At 42.6% G+C, this 13517-nt stretch overlaps 1 protein-coding gene across 2 annotated transcripts in view; it reads left to right on the forward strand.

The window, feature by feature from the left end:
• PLXNC1 (plexin C1) overlaps positions 1-13517 on the forward strand; it is a 1076103-nt gene that overhangs the window by 876604 nt on the left and 185982 nt on the right. For both annotated transcript variants that reach the window (XM_069629799.1, XM_069629800.1), the window contains 3 exons: positions 8669-8723; positions 11478-11509; positions 13381-13488. In XM_069629799.1, the coding sequence (XP_069485900.1) occupies positions 8669-8723; positions 11478-11509; positions 13381-13488 (195 nt within the window). The remainder of the gene's footprint in view (positions 1-8668; positions 8724-11477; positions 11510-13380; positions 13489-13517) is intronic.

Here is a 13517-nt window from a genome sequence, read left to right on the forward strand (position 1 = left end):
TGCAAACAAACAAAAAAGAAAGTACAAATTGTGGCTTCAAACATTCCGAAGAAACTTGTACCAAGAAGACGCAGAGACCATGCTTAGAGCAGTCTGCAAAAGAAACTCGAACGACTTTTGGACTCTACTATCAGGTCCAGCAAAAACAAGCACTAACAATGTCCCTGAAGACAGATGGCTAAAACACTTCACAAACTTATTTGAAGAACCAGAGCCATCGGAAAAAAGACCACCAAAACCCGCAAAAAGTAAATGGATGGCATGTACGGAGGAAGAGATTCGAAAGAAAATCAGTAAATTAAATAACTCCCGTGCACCAGGCCCGGATGGAATCACAAACTTACACCTCAAACAAGAGATGGAAACTTGGGCCCCGTTAATAACTGAAATCTTTAAAAGATGTAGGACAACACAATCTATCCCGGCTACATGGCAAACAGCTAACATTGTTCCAATTTACAAAAAGGGGCTGAAGGATGACCCAGGAAATTACAGACCTATCGCCCTATTGGACGTGCTGGGCAAACTCTTCGGATCCCTGGTGCTAGAGAAACTCCAAGACTGGCAGAAAATGGCAAAGACAGCAGATCCACTGCAAACAGGCTTTGAAAAAAATCTAGGCACCACGGTCAACATTATGATGATCAGTATTATGAAGGCCAGAGTCTTCGAGGGCTGTCCAACAATCTTCATAGCATCGATCGACCTGGTACAAGCCTTCGACCGTGTAAACAGGAGAAAACTATGGCACAAACTGGAAAAACAAAGGTGCCCAACTTCACTCCTCAACCCTATCAAAGCGCTGTATAGTAACACCTCAATCAGAGTTCGCCTGAACGAAGCTGGGCTACTATCAGAAAGTATACGAACAGCAAGAGGAGTCAAACAAGGATGCCCTCTAGCTCCGGCCCTCTATAAGGCGTACATGGCTGACATAGTGGATGCAGAAATCGACACACGCTCCATCCCGCCAAAAATAGGAGAGTCGAAAGTGACAAGCTGCTCTATGCGGACGATATCCTTCTGCTGGATCAAACACCAATCGGACTGCAGCGCCAACTAGACAGTCTTGTAAGCTATTTGAAGAAGAATGATTTAGATCTGAACACTGCAAAAACTAAAATTATGATCTTGGAAAAATCATCTAGGCCAACTAAAAGATCACAATGGTTTGCTAACTCAGAGAAGCTGGAGACAGTGAAAACGTTCACATACTTAGGAGTGAAAATATCTCGCAGCCAAATAGAACTATCGATGCAAGAACACCTTATCTTAAAGATGAAAACATTGGCTGCACAAGCAACACTCTTGGAAAGGAAATTTGGAAAATTCACCATCCTCCCAGTACTAAAATGTTTCAAAGCAAAAGTCACTCCAGCACTAACCTACGGGGCTGAAGCAATGCCTCATCTTCCTCCTACACTGTGGAAAAAATTGGAAGGCGCTTTTTGGCGCAAAGTCTTACGACTACCCAATTCAACCCCAACAGCAGTAATCCGAAGAGAACTATGTCTTCAATCACTGGAATCAGTAGTAGTCAGAAACGGTCTCCTATTCCTGGGAAAAATTCTAAGAACTCCACGGCCTACTACTCTGGACATCATCTACCAAGAAATGACGAACCAAAAAAACAACATGATGACAAAATGGTACAAAAACCTACTAGATCAGTCAGAAAAAATCGGATGTTCGGAATGGGAGATAGAACGCACCCCAGAGAAAATCAAGAAAAAATTAAAAATCCATGATTGGATCGAGACCTTGGAAAAAGCAGAGAAGCACACATCACAGAGTCATCATACAATCAACATACAAAGGATAGACGAGACAAGGAATTACTTAAAACAATTCCCAGACAAACCTCTACGTATAATCTTCCTGAGAGCACGTCTGAACATTCTAAAGACGAAAGAAATCTTATACCTCAGAAAACAGGTTCAAGATAAAAACTGTCGGTACTGTGACACCCTAGAAATCGAAACAGTGCGACACTTACTTCTTCACTGTCCGGGTACAAACAGTCTCAGAACGACCTACTTACGATCACACAAAATGAAACATCTTACCACCAGTGACGAAGATTGGTGGAACATGCTAATGAGCGGAGAATCCACAACATTGACAGTAGCAACAGCCAAATTCTTCGAAGGTCTAAAACTGGAAGAAAAACTAAGCCGAGAGTAAACAAAGAAAAACAAAAAAAAAAAAAAAAACATGGATTTTAAAGAAAGAAACACAGAAAAGGGGAGAACTTTAATTTCACCAAATCATGGACTCACAAAGGAAAAGTCCGAAAAACACTAGCCAACAGAAAGTTTTTGTAAAAATTGTAAAACAATTAAATGCAAAAAAAAAAAAAAGAAAAGAAAAATGGCCGACATTTCACAAAATGGACGCCCTCTGGTTACAATGATGATTCTGGGATTGCGATGTTTGTCACATGATGCGATTGGTTTCTGGCCAACATACTGTACATACTTTAGGGTTGTTTCGGGTCTAATACTCTAACTAAAGGTCTCCTTGGATCATGTGCTTTTGTTTATGTCACACCTAGCGAGCGGAGGCCTGCAGGTGGAATCATGCCACACTTATCTTGCAGCAATAGATGCTTATAGGAGCTCTCATGGAGCGGTCTTATCTACTCCCGGAACCTAACATTCGCAGACACTTCGAGGGTCTGTTGAGGACATACGCACCAGTTAAGTCACTGCACCCTGTGTGAAATTTAAACTTGGTTTAGCCAGTGATTTATCACAAACTCTTTGAGCCTATAGCATTGGCAGACAAAGTTAATTTCATGGAAGACGGCATTCCTTGTGGGAGTGACACCAGCCAGGCGCATCAGCAAGGATACAAGCATCTGCATTAGTGCTGTACATGACATTTCACAAAGTTAAGGTGGTCATGCACATTCATCATAAATTCTTACAGAAAGTGGCATCATCTTTCCACATTAACCAGGAGATCACAGTTCCGGCATTGTTTCCAAATTCACAGTCTCATGCAGAACATGCCTTACACTGTCTCTTAGTGAGAACAGCAATGCAATTCGATTAGGACAGAACTAGCACTTAGAGGAAGGCAGACAACCTGGTTCTCACCTGTGTCAAACGCATAATAGTGTGTATAACAGAGGCCTATTCCTCATGGAATAAGACCATTCCAAAAGGCCTTTATGATCATATTGTTTGTGCTAAGGCCAAAGCAGTTGCTTTTCAAGGGACGTCCCGTGGGAGGTGATTGCCAAGGCAGCGACATAGTCTTGAAACGGTTTATTGAGAGACCACCCTCAAAATGGGGTGATCCTTCCCTCACAACTCAAGGTGTCACGCAACAAACAATTTAACAGATTCTTTTCTTCAGCCCTACTTCAGACGCATATCATGTCTCTTGGATCCATCTCCCGTGAGCTAACAATGAGCCAAGAACCATGCTGGTGTACGTGAAATATATTGTTATTTATTTAAATAAAAGTAATAGAAATTAGCACACTAATGTCAAACACCACTTTATCCGTGGCACAACACAATCAACTTCTCTCAGCATAGATAAATCCCAAAAGTGAGTTGAAAAGAACACAATCACAATTCTGCACTTTCTGCAAATTTCGCTTCAAGAAATAATTACACTGATCAATAACGAAAGCAATTATCATGTAGTGTTGTGCGATTATGACTTTCCTGCAGGCGTAAAAGGCTAGCAATTGGATTTCAAGATTGGTACAAATACATATACCAATTATAATGTCACGCACTCTTTTGGTTTAAAATAAACACAGGGTGATTTAACAGTTTGTTTTTCAGACCCCCCACCCTACTTCGGTCTGTGTTGGGGAAGTCGGACAGAATAATTGGAATGATTTGGAGAATTTTGGATATCAGACCCCCATCCACTGAAAGGCCTGTCTTAGGGAAGCTGGATAAAAAGGTTGGACTGATTTAAGAACAAAGACACCTATCTTCCTTAAAGAAGTCGGGTTCAGCAGGGCAAAAAGGATTACCCAATTAATGTATAGACTATAGTTATCAGCACACAGTGGGAAGTGAGCTTTGTTATTTTCAAATTTTAACAAAATGCACCATGTAGTGTGCTGCCAAATGGGGAATGAATTAAATTAATATTTTTTGTGAAATAGGCTAAGGATCTACACAGTTTTGCCCCCACGGGCCACTATATAAAGGGAAACGATTCAAGGCAAACATGCTCCCCCACCTTTTGGTTTCCCTGGGCTCAGTTCTACTTACATAGAAAGCCTCTGTTTAAAGTTCAGGAAAGCCAGCTACATCTCAGGGCACTCTGGAAAGATAGGGCAGGGGTCTGGTCACTCCACTCTCAAAGATGGCCTCCCGCTCTCCACCATAGGACCCAGTCAGTTTTGAGGCCTTCCTAGATCAAAATTACATCTGATGGTCGAACAACAAAACCGATTACCACTGAACTGGGGCTGAAACAAGGCTGCAACTTAGCCGCTACTTTCTTCAATCTATACCTCGCTGATCTCGACAAACACTGGGAGCACAGAAATTTGTTTTCTGTAAATATTGGCCTACTGAAATTGAAATGGATTGCTTTTGCGGATGACATCATTCTATTTGATCCTACCCCTGCAGGTTTGCAACTTAAATTAGGTCTATTCGAACAGTTCGCGATTGCCCACAATTTAACACCCAACCCGGCTAAAACTGCAGTTATGAAATTTGGGCATCGAAACAAAGCTGGCAATTTTCAATGGAAGATCATGGATACTACTATTCCCTCCATCACAGAGACGATCTATGTAGGATATCATCTTTCCGAGAAGAATTCCATCAGAATGTGGTCTGAAATCCTAAAAAATAAGATCAGACCGCTAACATCTCAGCTAAAACGTATCCACACAAAATACTGTAAGTTCTCACTAACTCCAGTAATCGAGTTTTTAACGCTAAAAATAGAAACTGTGATTCTATATGCTCTAGATATCTGTTTATGTGAAATGGGTCCGATCCTAGACCAACTGCAAGGCACTTCTCTGAAAACTGCTATGTGTCTTCCAATATCTCTGCCTAATGCGGTCCTTAGACATGAGCTAGGTCTGATAGCACTATCAACTCGTTGGAAATGGTGCCTCCTCACGAATTATGCAAAAATTATTTATCCTCTGACAAATTCACTATTCATTGATATGAGGAAAACAATGGAAACTAAGCCTTCTATTCCCCTAGCTGTATACCTGACCAAAATACACACTATTCTGAAAGAGGCCCACATAACTGTGGATGATGTTCATATCAGACCTGCTCATGCTAAAAAACGTTATTCGAACTTGACTGGTGCTCAACGATTGCACAAATTGGTAAATATAAACTGTACAAGGAATACTACCTATTTACAAAATTAAGACTACCAAGATATGATCATATAATTCTATTTCCCTGTAATCATACGCGACAAGCATACCTTCGATTTAAATTTAATCTGCTTTATACCAAAGACAGGATTTAAAATTGGGATAAGAACAACTTGCTAGTGGATAGAAACAAATGTAGATTTCCCTCTTGCACTGGACCCATGGAATCTCTCAAGCATCTAATTTTATACTGTCCTCATCTTAACCAAATACGTACGGTTCTACTCATGGAATTTGTGAATGTCCAATATATCGACTGTCTAACATTCCTATGGGTTAGAATGATGCAAGGCACGCACAAACCTTTGATTTATGCCTTAGTGAGGTTTTGTAAATTCATAGAAAAGGAATTAATTACTTATGCTATTACCAATGTTACCAACGCTGACTAAAGAAATCTGGATATTTGCTTTCCTTTCTGTGAATTACCTAATCTGTGAATTAATAATTGCTACTTAATCATGAGCTAGCTGAGGATGCTCGATGAGGCATTTTATGAATCTTATGTAAGAACTTATGTATAATTTTTCTTTTATTGGCTACGATGCACGGGTATATGAATTACCAACTGTTATGATCTACATCTGCTCGATTTTTTAACCTAGTTTTATAAAAAAAAAGGTTTTTATTATTATGTTTTATTGTATGTTGTATATTGAATGTTGTTCTTGTCCCCTTTTTCCGATAAGTGTATAATGTAATGTTTTTATGACATTGTGCTTTTTGTAAAGGTTCTGTTATTGACATAATAGAATCAAGAACAAATAAAGTTTTAATAATATGAAATAGACAGCTCCACCCAGATGCACTCTCAGCAATCTCCTCTGGTGTTTCCTTGCAGCTGTCAGACAGTACATTTCAGCAGCCCTCTCTGTCTCTGTCTCCTCTCCTCCTAGTGCAGTCTGCCTTATATAGCAGCGCTGCAATAATTCCTGCACCTAGGATTGGAGAGTAACCCTTCTCTCTCCCCCCCAAATCCAGCCTCCAAGTAAGTATTGGTTTAGGGGTCTGGAGCAACATATGGCAATTCCCATTTGTAATCACCATGTAATCACCATGGGTTCTCCTTTCACATTTTTGACAAAAACTGTTTATGTATCACAACTTCATAATTTTACTAGCAACTGTCATAATATACATATTTTCTGATTCGGCTAATCATGGGAAATTAGATAAGCCAACCACCAGGCCCGTACCAGTTAGCACGGCCATGTGGCACTTTTCTGCCGTTTCCATAAAAAGCATAACATTTATGAATATGTAAGTTAGGACTCAATTCCCTAATTTTATTCTTCACCCGCTCACCAACTCTCACATTTGGAACATGTTCAGATCAGCCAGAAACACATCTTAGATAGCCATTACAGTGCCATGAGTTGCAGGTGGATGAATTGTATATCTCCAGAATCGCCTGGAAATTACCTAGAAAATGAAATAAATCTGCCTTATTGTTGCTGAGAAATTGGCCTAAATGATAATAGTCCTTTTAAATTAATTGTGAATATTCATGTGGGACAAATGGCCATTCTCCTGCCTTCCGGCCATTTGTTTTTACAGTTTCAGCCTGTACCCAGAGGTTTTTTTTTAATCAGTCTCTTTGTGTTGGAAGCTTGTTCTTTGAAGTTGTTGCCCCCATTTTCACACATATTGGTCATGCTCCAGCCAAGGAGAACTTCTCCTGCAGTCAATGCCTTCAGAGCTAGCAGGTACTGAGAAAACTGAATTTCGACACCTTTAGCAGGACACTTTATTGCAGTTGGTAATTAGATGGGAGATGTAGCATCCAGACTGGCAGCGGGAGATTCCTTTGGGAAGTGCCCCACAGCCAGCAAAAGGGATTGTCTTGTGCTGACATTTTACCATGAAAACAAAGTGGCTTTTCAAATGTCACTGGTGTTTTGTATGTAAAACATAATATAAATTGCATTTTTTCAACCCGCACATCATGTCTTTTTCCTGATGCTTTTCTGTGAGCAGTGATACATTATAACATTTAAACTGTTTTTACTTGCACACACCTATGCAAGCTGTTTTTGTGCCACTGTTTTCAAATCCTGTTTTCCATCTGAAAGGGATCTTTGATTTCTCCTTCTTTTGTAAATTAAAATACTGCTTTTCCTTTGGTAATGACCGGTAGGCCCCTTTTCCATATGGCTCTTCAATTATACTTGAAAAATAAAAACAAAGGCCAAGCCGTTTTTGTTTCAATGTTTAAAATCCTGCTGGAAAGGGACTTCTGTTTGGGGCCTTTGAATGCACCCGACAGTCTTCATCTTCTGATTTTTGAAAACACTACTACATGGTCACTCGTAGTAGAGCAAACGTAGAAGAGCTAGGTTCGGGCAGGCGGTTTTCCAAAACCTATTTGATTAAGAGTCTGACCTCCATCCCTGGGAGAAAATGCTTGGTAGTCGTTCATAAAGTATAAACGAAAGGTGATGGGACGTTGGAGTAAGGAAAATGTACTCACAGTAATGACTACTGTTCTCCTGGTCCTTAGTATCTTTTCCTCAATTCACTCTTCTCACCAGCCCTCTTTAAACACTGCCATAACGTGTGGTCCTGTATAACGCTGAAAACTAGGGACTGGCAGATGTAATCGGTGGGAGGAGTCAGCATACATCAGGCCATGACCCAGGAGTGCACACACTCTGACCGGAAATTTAAATTTGGAAGACATTTACCATTCCCATCCCCATGGGACGGCACCCATGAGGTATGAAGGAAAAGGGACTAGGAGTACAATAGTCATTGCAGTGAATAACTTTTCCTGAACTTTCCAAGACATAGGGCCTCATTACGAGTTGTGTGCAAAGGGATACCAGGCACCGGTAAGGACACCAGTGCCGGTCATCCCTTTGCGCCCTATTCCGAGTTCCCTTAGCGGGTCCCTTCCTTAATGCCTGGTTTTACCAGGCATTAAGGATGGGACCCATTAAGGGACTTTAGAGCTAATAACGGTACCGCAGTTTGCGGTACGGTTATTAGCGCCTTCCCATTGAGGCCTATGGGGGCTCAAATAGGAATGGCTTTTTCAATCGGGACTTACCAGACCCGCAAAGCTCGGAATAGACCGGTAAATCCCCATTGAACGAGGGCGCCATGATTACCTCCAAACTCGGAATGAGGCCCATACAGATTATAACATCACTCCCGTGACCAATAGTTTTAAAATATTACGAATGTAGAAACCTGAATCAATGTACACATCTGTACCACATGTTTCTTTGTGTGTGTTGATCTGCATCAGGAATAGACACCTAATTTTATGTCTTTCAGATAACAGAAGGATCCACGATTAACGTAATCAGAAAGATCAGCAGAAGCACGTCAGGTAACGAAACCCTTAGAACTGTTCTATGCTTTTGTTGAATGGAGCGGTTTCCTGCTCCTGGGAATTCCCCTAGTTTCCCAGTTGTATACTAATTGACCTTTTCACAAATGACCTCGGGAGAATTGACCTCAGGAGAATTGACCTAATTTAGAAGGTCAATTAGGACACATATGCGGGGGCAAACCCCCCCGCGACCCCTCTCCCAATCCAAAACCCCCTGCAACCCTTCACCCAATGCCCTTATATTATTTATAATCCAAAACCAACCCAATACATATATGAAATAACTAAAATAATATAAAGGTCAATTGTGCAGAAGGTCAATTTGGACCACTATAATTAGGTCAATTGTGCAAAAGATCAATTGTAAAAGGTCAATTTGGGTAATACCAGTTCCCCCGCCTCATCCATGTGGCTGATGGCCAAGGAGTCTGTAGTATTGAGGAGGGACACCGCCAGTTTGGCCCTCCCTTATCATGGTTGCATGTGCTACTGGACAGACTGTGCAGCCTCTGCATGAGTTTTGTCTAATAATAATCAAGGGAGGGAGACGCTTACCCCGGGTGGGTGACGGTCCAAGTTTGCACCAGGCTCAGCGTTCTAGGTCTTTATGCGGCATTAGAATGCCAGTTGTAAAAACGCTGGATGCATTATTCCCATTTCTCCCAATATATGGCATAACGGGCAGGGCAGTACATGGTGCGGGGACGAAACGTTAAACGGGGTACAATTAGTTTACCCCCTGTTTAAAAAAAAAGCAAATGCCAACACCGGCTTTTTTACCACTAGCACTCTAAACGCACCACCTTGGTATTAATCTCGGCACAGAATAAGCTGAGGTCTGGGCTCTCCTCTGCTGCTTTCTTTGTGGCTGGGGCCAGACATAGCTGTTCATAGCCCCCCCAAGATGAGCCCAGGTTAGGCTATTAGGATGCTCCTGAGTACAGCCTGAGTACAGCCTTGTTGACAAGGATAGGTGTTGCAGCTGGAAATATCAGACTTTGCATTTGCTTCCAGAACCCAGAGGATGGCTTCCAACCGAAAGGAAGGGTGCCCCGCAGAGTAACTGTGCTGTTATGCCCTGAAAAATAGACTTGTTTAGGGTCTCTTGAGAGCAAGAGCTGACGAGCTACAATGATTTGTTTTTAATAGGGAATTTCCAGCACCACAACACCCTCAATCCCTGTCTTTCTCTACCCATGGTCCCTACTTACCTCCCTTGGCTAACCTTTTAATAAAAATTTGCATACTAATCACATTTCTGTTTCCCTTAAACTTTGCTGCTTTACTTATCTCCTTGACTTTTTGTGTCGACATTTGTTGCAATCATTGTTTCAACCGGGCCGGCGTTTGGAAGCTTTGCTTGTGGTTCTCTCATTTGGATAATTCCCTTTAACGCTGCCAAGAAAGTGTTGAAGAGCTTCCATCCCAGGAAATCCTATTCCTCCATTCCCAAAATCAAATCTTATTTTCTATGTGGGTTGTTTGCAGTGAGTGGAACCTGGTATGGCCTGTGGCACTGCATCCCATGGGTGACAGCAGGGCATTCCAGAACGAGAGGAGGGGGCTGTCAACTTAAAATAAACTAAAGAAAACTGGAGTCCATTTAAGAGCTGAAGAACATCAAAGCATTATTTTTCGATATCTGGGCTTCCCATGTGCCCGCCCCCTCCCCATCAGTCTGGATGATCCTTGCCACATGACAAATGGTTTGCAGCTTCTGATGAAAAAAAAAACAGAGGCGAATGCACCCAAAAAATATGATAGGAGCGCACCTGCCTCTCCTTTTGTTTCTTAATCAGAGGCGCCTCTGATTACTGATTAAGGAACAAAAGAAGAGGCGGGGTTGCTACTAGCATACCTTTTGGGGCACCTGCCCCTCCTTTTGTTTCTTAATCACATCTTAATTTCCATTCCTCCCTCCCAGCTACCCATACTTTGGCCATTGCCCCTTGTTAGAACCCACCCTTGATTCCTCGTCCCACTTAAAGCACTGATTTTAATCATACTGGACAATATGATAGGACTATATCGCCAGCTACTGCATTTTTTGCAGTTTTGTTGGAACTGAAACAACCCAGATAAATAGGGCTCAATTTATGAAGCTAGGAACTAGGGCTGAGGGTATCCAGTCAATATATATCGAAAACATTACAGAGTGGTACATTTCAAAGAGGACCATAACACCGAAAAACACTGCAAAAATTAATTAAATAAATAAAGGGTAGTGTGGTAAAGGGGTTAAAATGGGTCAGGATGGCATTGGGGTGGCGTTATGAGTGTAAAAAACAGGTATTTTGGCAGTGATTAAATTTACCACTCTGTAATTGTGGTCGGTAACATCACATATAACCGGGCTGAGCAAGGCCTGCCGTAATTCGGCCCTAGCTGTGAATTACAACTTAAAAACGGGCCTATGCGGTGAGCACCAGATCTGCCTGAGATTTGCCAAAAGAAATCGCATAGGAATCCCATATGTGTTTGGCTGCACAAACAGGAGACAACCAAGAACGAAATGCCTCATTCACAGAGAAATACCGTAGATGCGTCCAGGCAGACGCCTCCCTTTTCCGTGTAGCAGTATAGTTATAAAGTAACTTTACCATCTGTGCCTATGTATTTGTTATTTTCAAGACCTCTTATGTCATACCTTGATCTAACACAACCTAGGAGAGAAGACCTCATTCATAGAAGCTGGTCAGAAGCTTGTCGTCTTAACAAATGATCTTATTTACATGTTTCCCATTTGTTTAGATGGTGATTACACAGATGACCACTGCCACTTGGTAAGTTTTACAGTTATATGTTCTGTGTCTGTTTCTTCGGCAACTTAATTACTCAATTGACCTCTTTTTGGTATAAATAAATGAAATTCCAGGGCCAGCACTTAACAAGATTTAGGAAAATGACTGTATTCACTGGGCCAGTCACATTGGGAGCCTCGGACCCACTGCCAACACACGTGTTGGCGGCACCAGTATGCAAGGGACAATGCATAATCGAAACACAAGTACCCAGATTTAACCTGAGCCGACAGGTCTGGTAAAAAAGTGTCAGTATTCATGGATACTGGCACTTTACTGGAACGGCCAACTACGGGTTTGCCAGTGGGGCACCTAGGTTACCTCCAGCTGGAGGTAAGCCAGGCGACCTACTGGCAGAGAAAAAGCCCTCATTACCGGCACTGGCATTGCCGTGCCAGTAATAACGGCAAATCCCCTCATGGAGTCCTACCTGAGTCCATGAATGGGGATTTACATCGTCACTACAGCACGCGTAATCCGGCAGCAATGCTGCCAGACCAGGTGCCGGAAAGAGTATCTACATTTGCCGGTATCCTGGCGGCTCTACCGCCAGGATACTGGCTGGGTCAGAATGAGGCCTGTTTCAGTGACAAGGGGCTTCATTGTAAGTTTGGCAGTCCGGAAATAAGGGTGCCGGTAGCAACGTACCAGCACCCTTTCAAGACTGCCAAACTGCGAGTTTGCCGATAGGGGCACGGTACTTCCAGCAGCCCTGACCTGCCAGGAGTTTAGGCCCTTACCGGCGTGCTTCAGTGTCCCCATGGAGTCCTATGGAAACAGTTTTATGGGGTCGGCGTCAGCCTGCCGCCTACCAGCGGGTTTTACTGCAGACCTCAAAATGAGGCCAAAGGTTTCAGTGATGTTTGCGTCCTTGAAAGTGAAAGGGCTTTTTCTCTAATTGTGATTGCAATGAAGTGAATCCCAAATTGTCAATTTTAGCGGTTGCCCAATGAGCAGGCTCCAACGGCACACTGAAATGGGGAGATGCAACAGTTAAGGCGTCCTGCTATTATCTCAACAGAGAGGGTCATTGCAATGCTGGTTTATGGTACCCCTAGGCAACACATGCACAAGTATAGCCTCACCCCACATCCTGGATCGAGGAGTCAAGTCATGAGCCGCATGTTCTTCAATCAGGGTTACAACGATAAGAGCATGTCCCCTACCATCACCAGGCGAGCTTATTGCGACAATGTTCCTCCTGTAATAATGTCACCCCCTTTGCACAGTGCCTCCCCCGCTACTTCATAGCTAGCTTTGTACTCTAGAAATACCAAACATACACAAAGCCCACAGTCAGGTCCTTCTTCACATCCGGGGTGGCCACCTGGGAGCACAACTGCATGTTAGACGTATTTGTATTGGCGATACATTGGTGAATGGTCATGCGACTGGAATCTGGATATTTATTGGGCCAACCGTGTGCCTCCCCACCACCCCAGGCCATGCATGTCTGTTACCCCCCACCTCCCAGAACTGGAACAAAGGTACAGTGTAAAATAAATAAAGAATCAAAGACAACAAGCATAAACTCTCCTCAAGACTATCAGCGAGTGAGCGTGCACTAGGAAGTCAGGAGAGGATATATTAGAATTACGTCTCAAAATGTTCCTATTTATAAATGTAACCCAACAACCTTGTAAGGTGTGACTTTTCTTTTGCCTATAACTTTCAATTCTCTGCATAGCTTCCTTTCCCCGTATTAGCGATGCAGTCTCTTGGAATGTTGACTGGTCTATGGATTCCCTGTTCTACTGCCTATATATCCCTATAACCCAGCACTGTTATTGGCTTTTGGGACAGAGCTAGTCCACAAGCCACTGTGATAATCCTACTCTGACTCTCTCTCCTAGATTTTACCAGATACAGAAGACGTGGAGGACCTACAGGGGGCGCATCGCAAAGGGAAACAGAAATTCAAAGTCAAGGAGATGTACTTGACGAAGCTCCTCGCCACCAAGGTATGCTTGGCAGTGTTTCATAATTGGGG

This window comes from Ambystoma mexicanum, chromosome 12, assembly GCF_040938575.1.
Source record: "Ambystoma mexicanum isolate Mex_15411 chromosome 12, UKY_AmexF1_1, whole genome shotgun sequence".
Lineage (NCBI taxonomy): Eukaryota > Metazoa > Chordata > Amphibia > Caudata > Ambystomatidae > Ambystoma > Ambystoma mexicanum.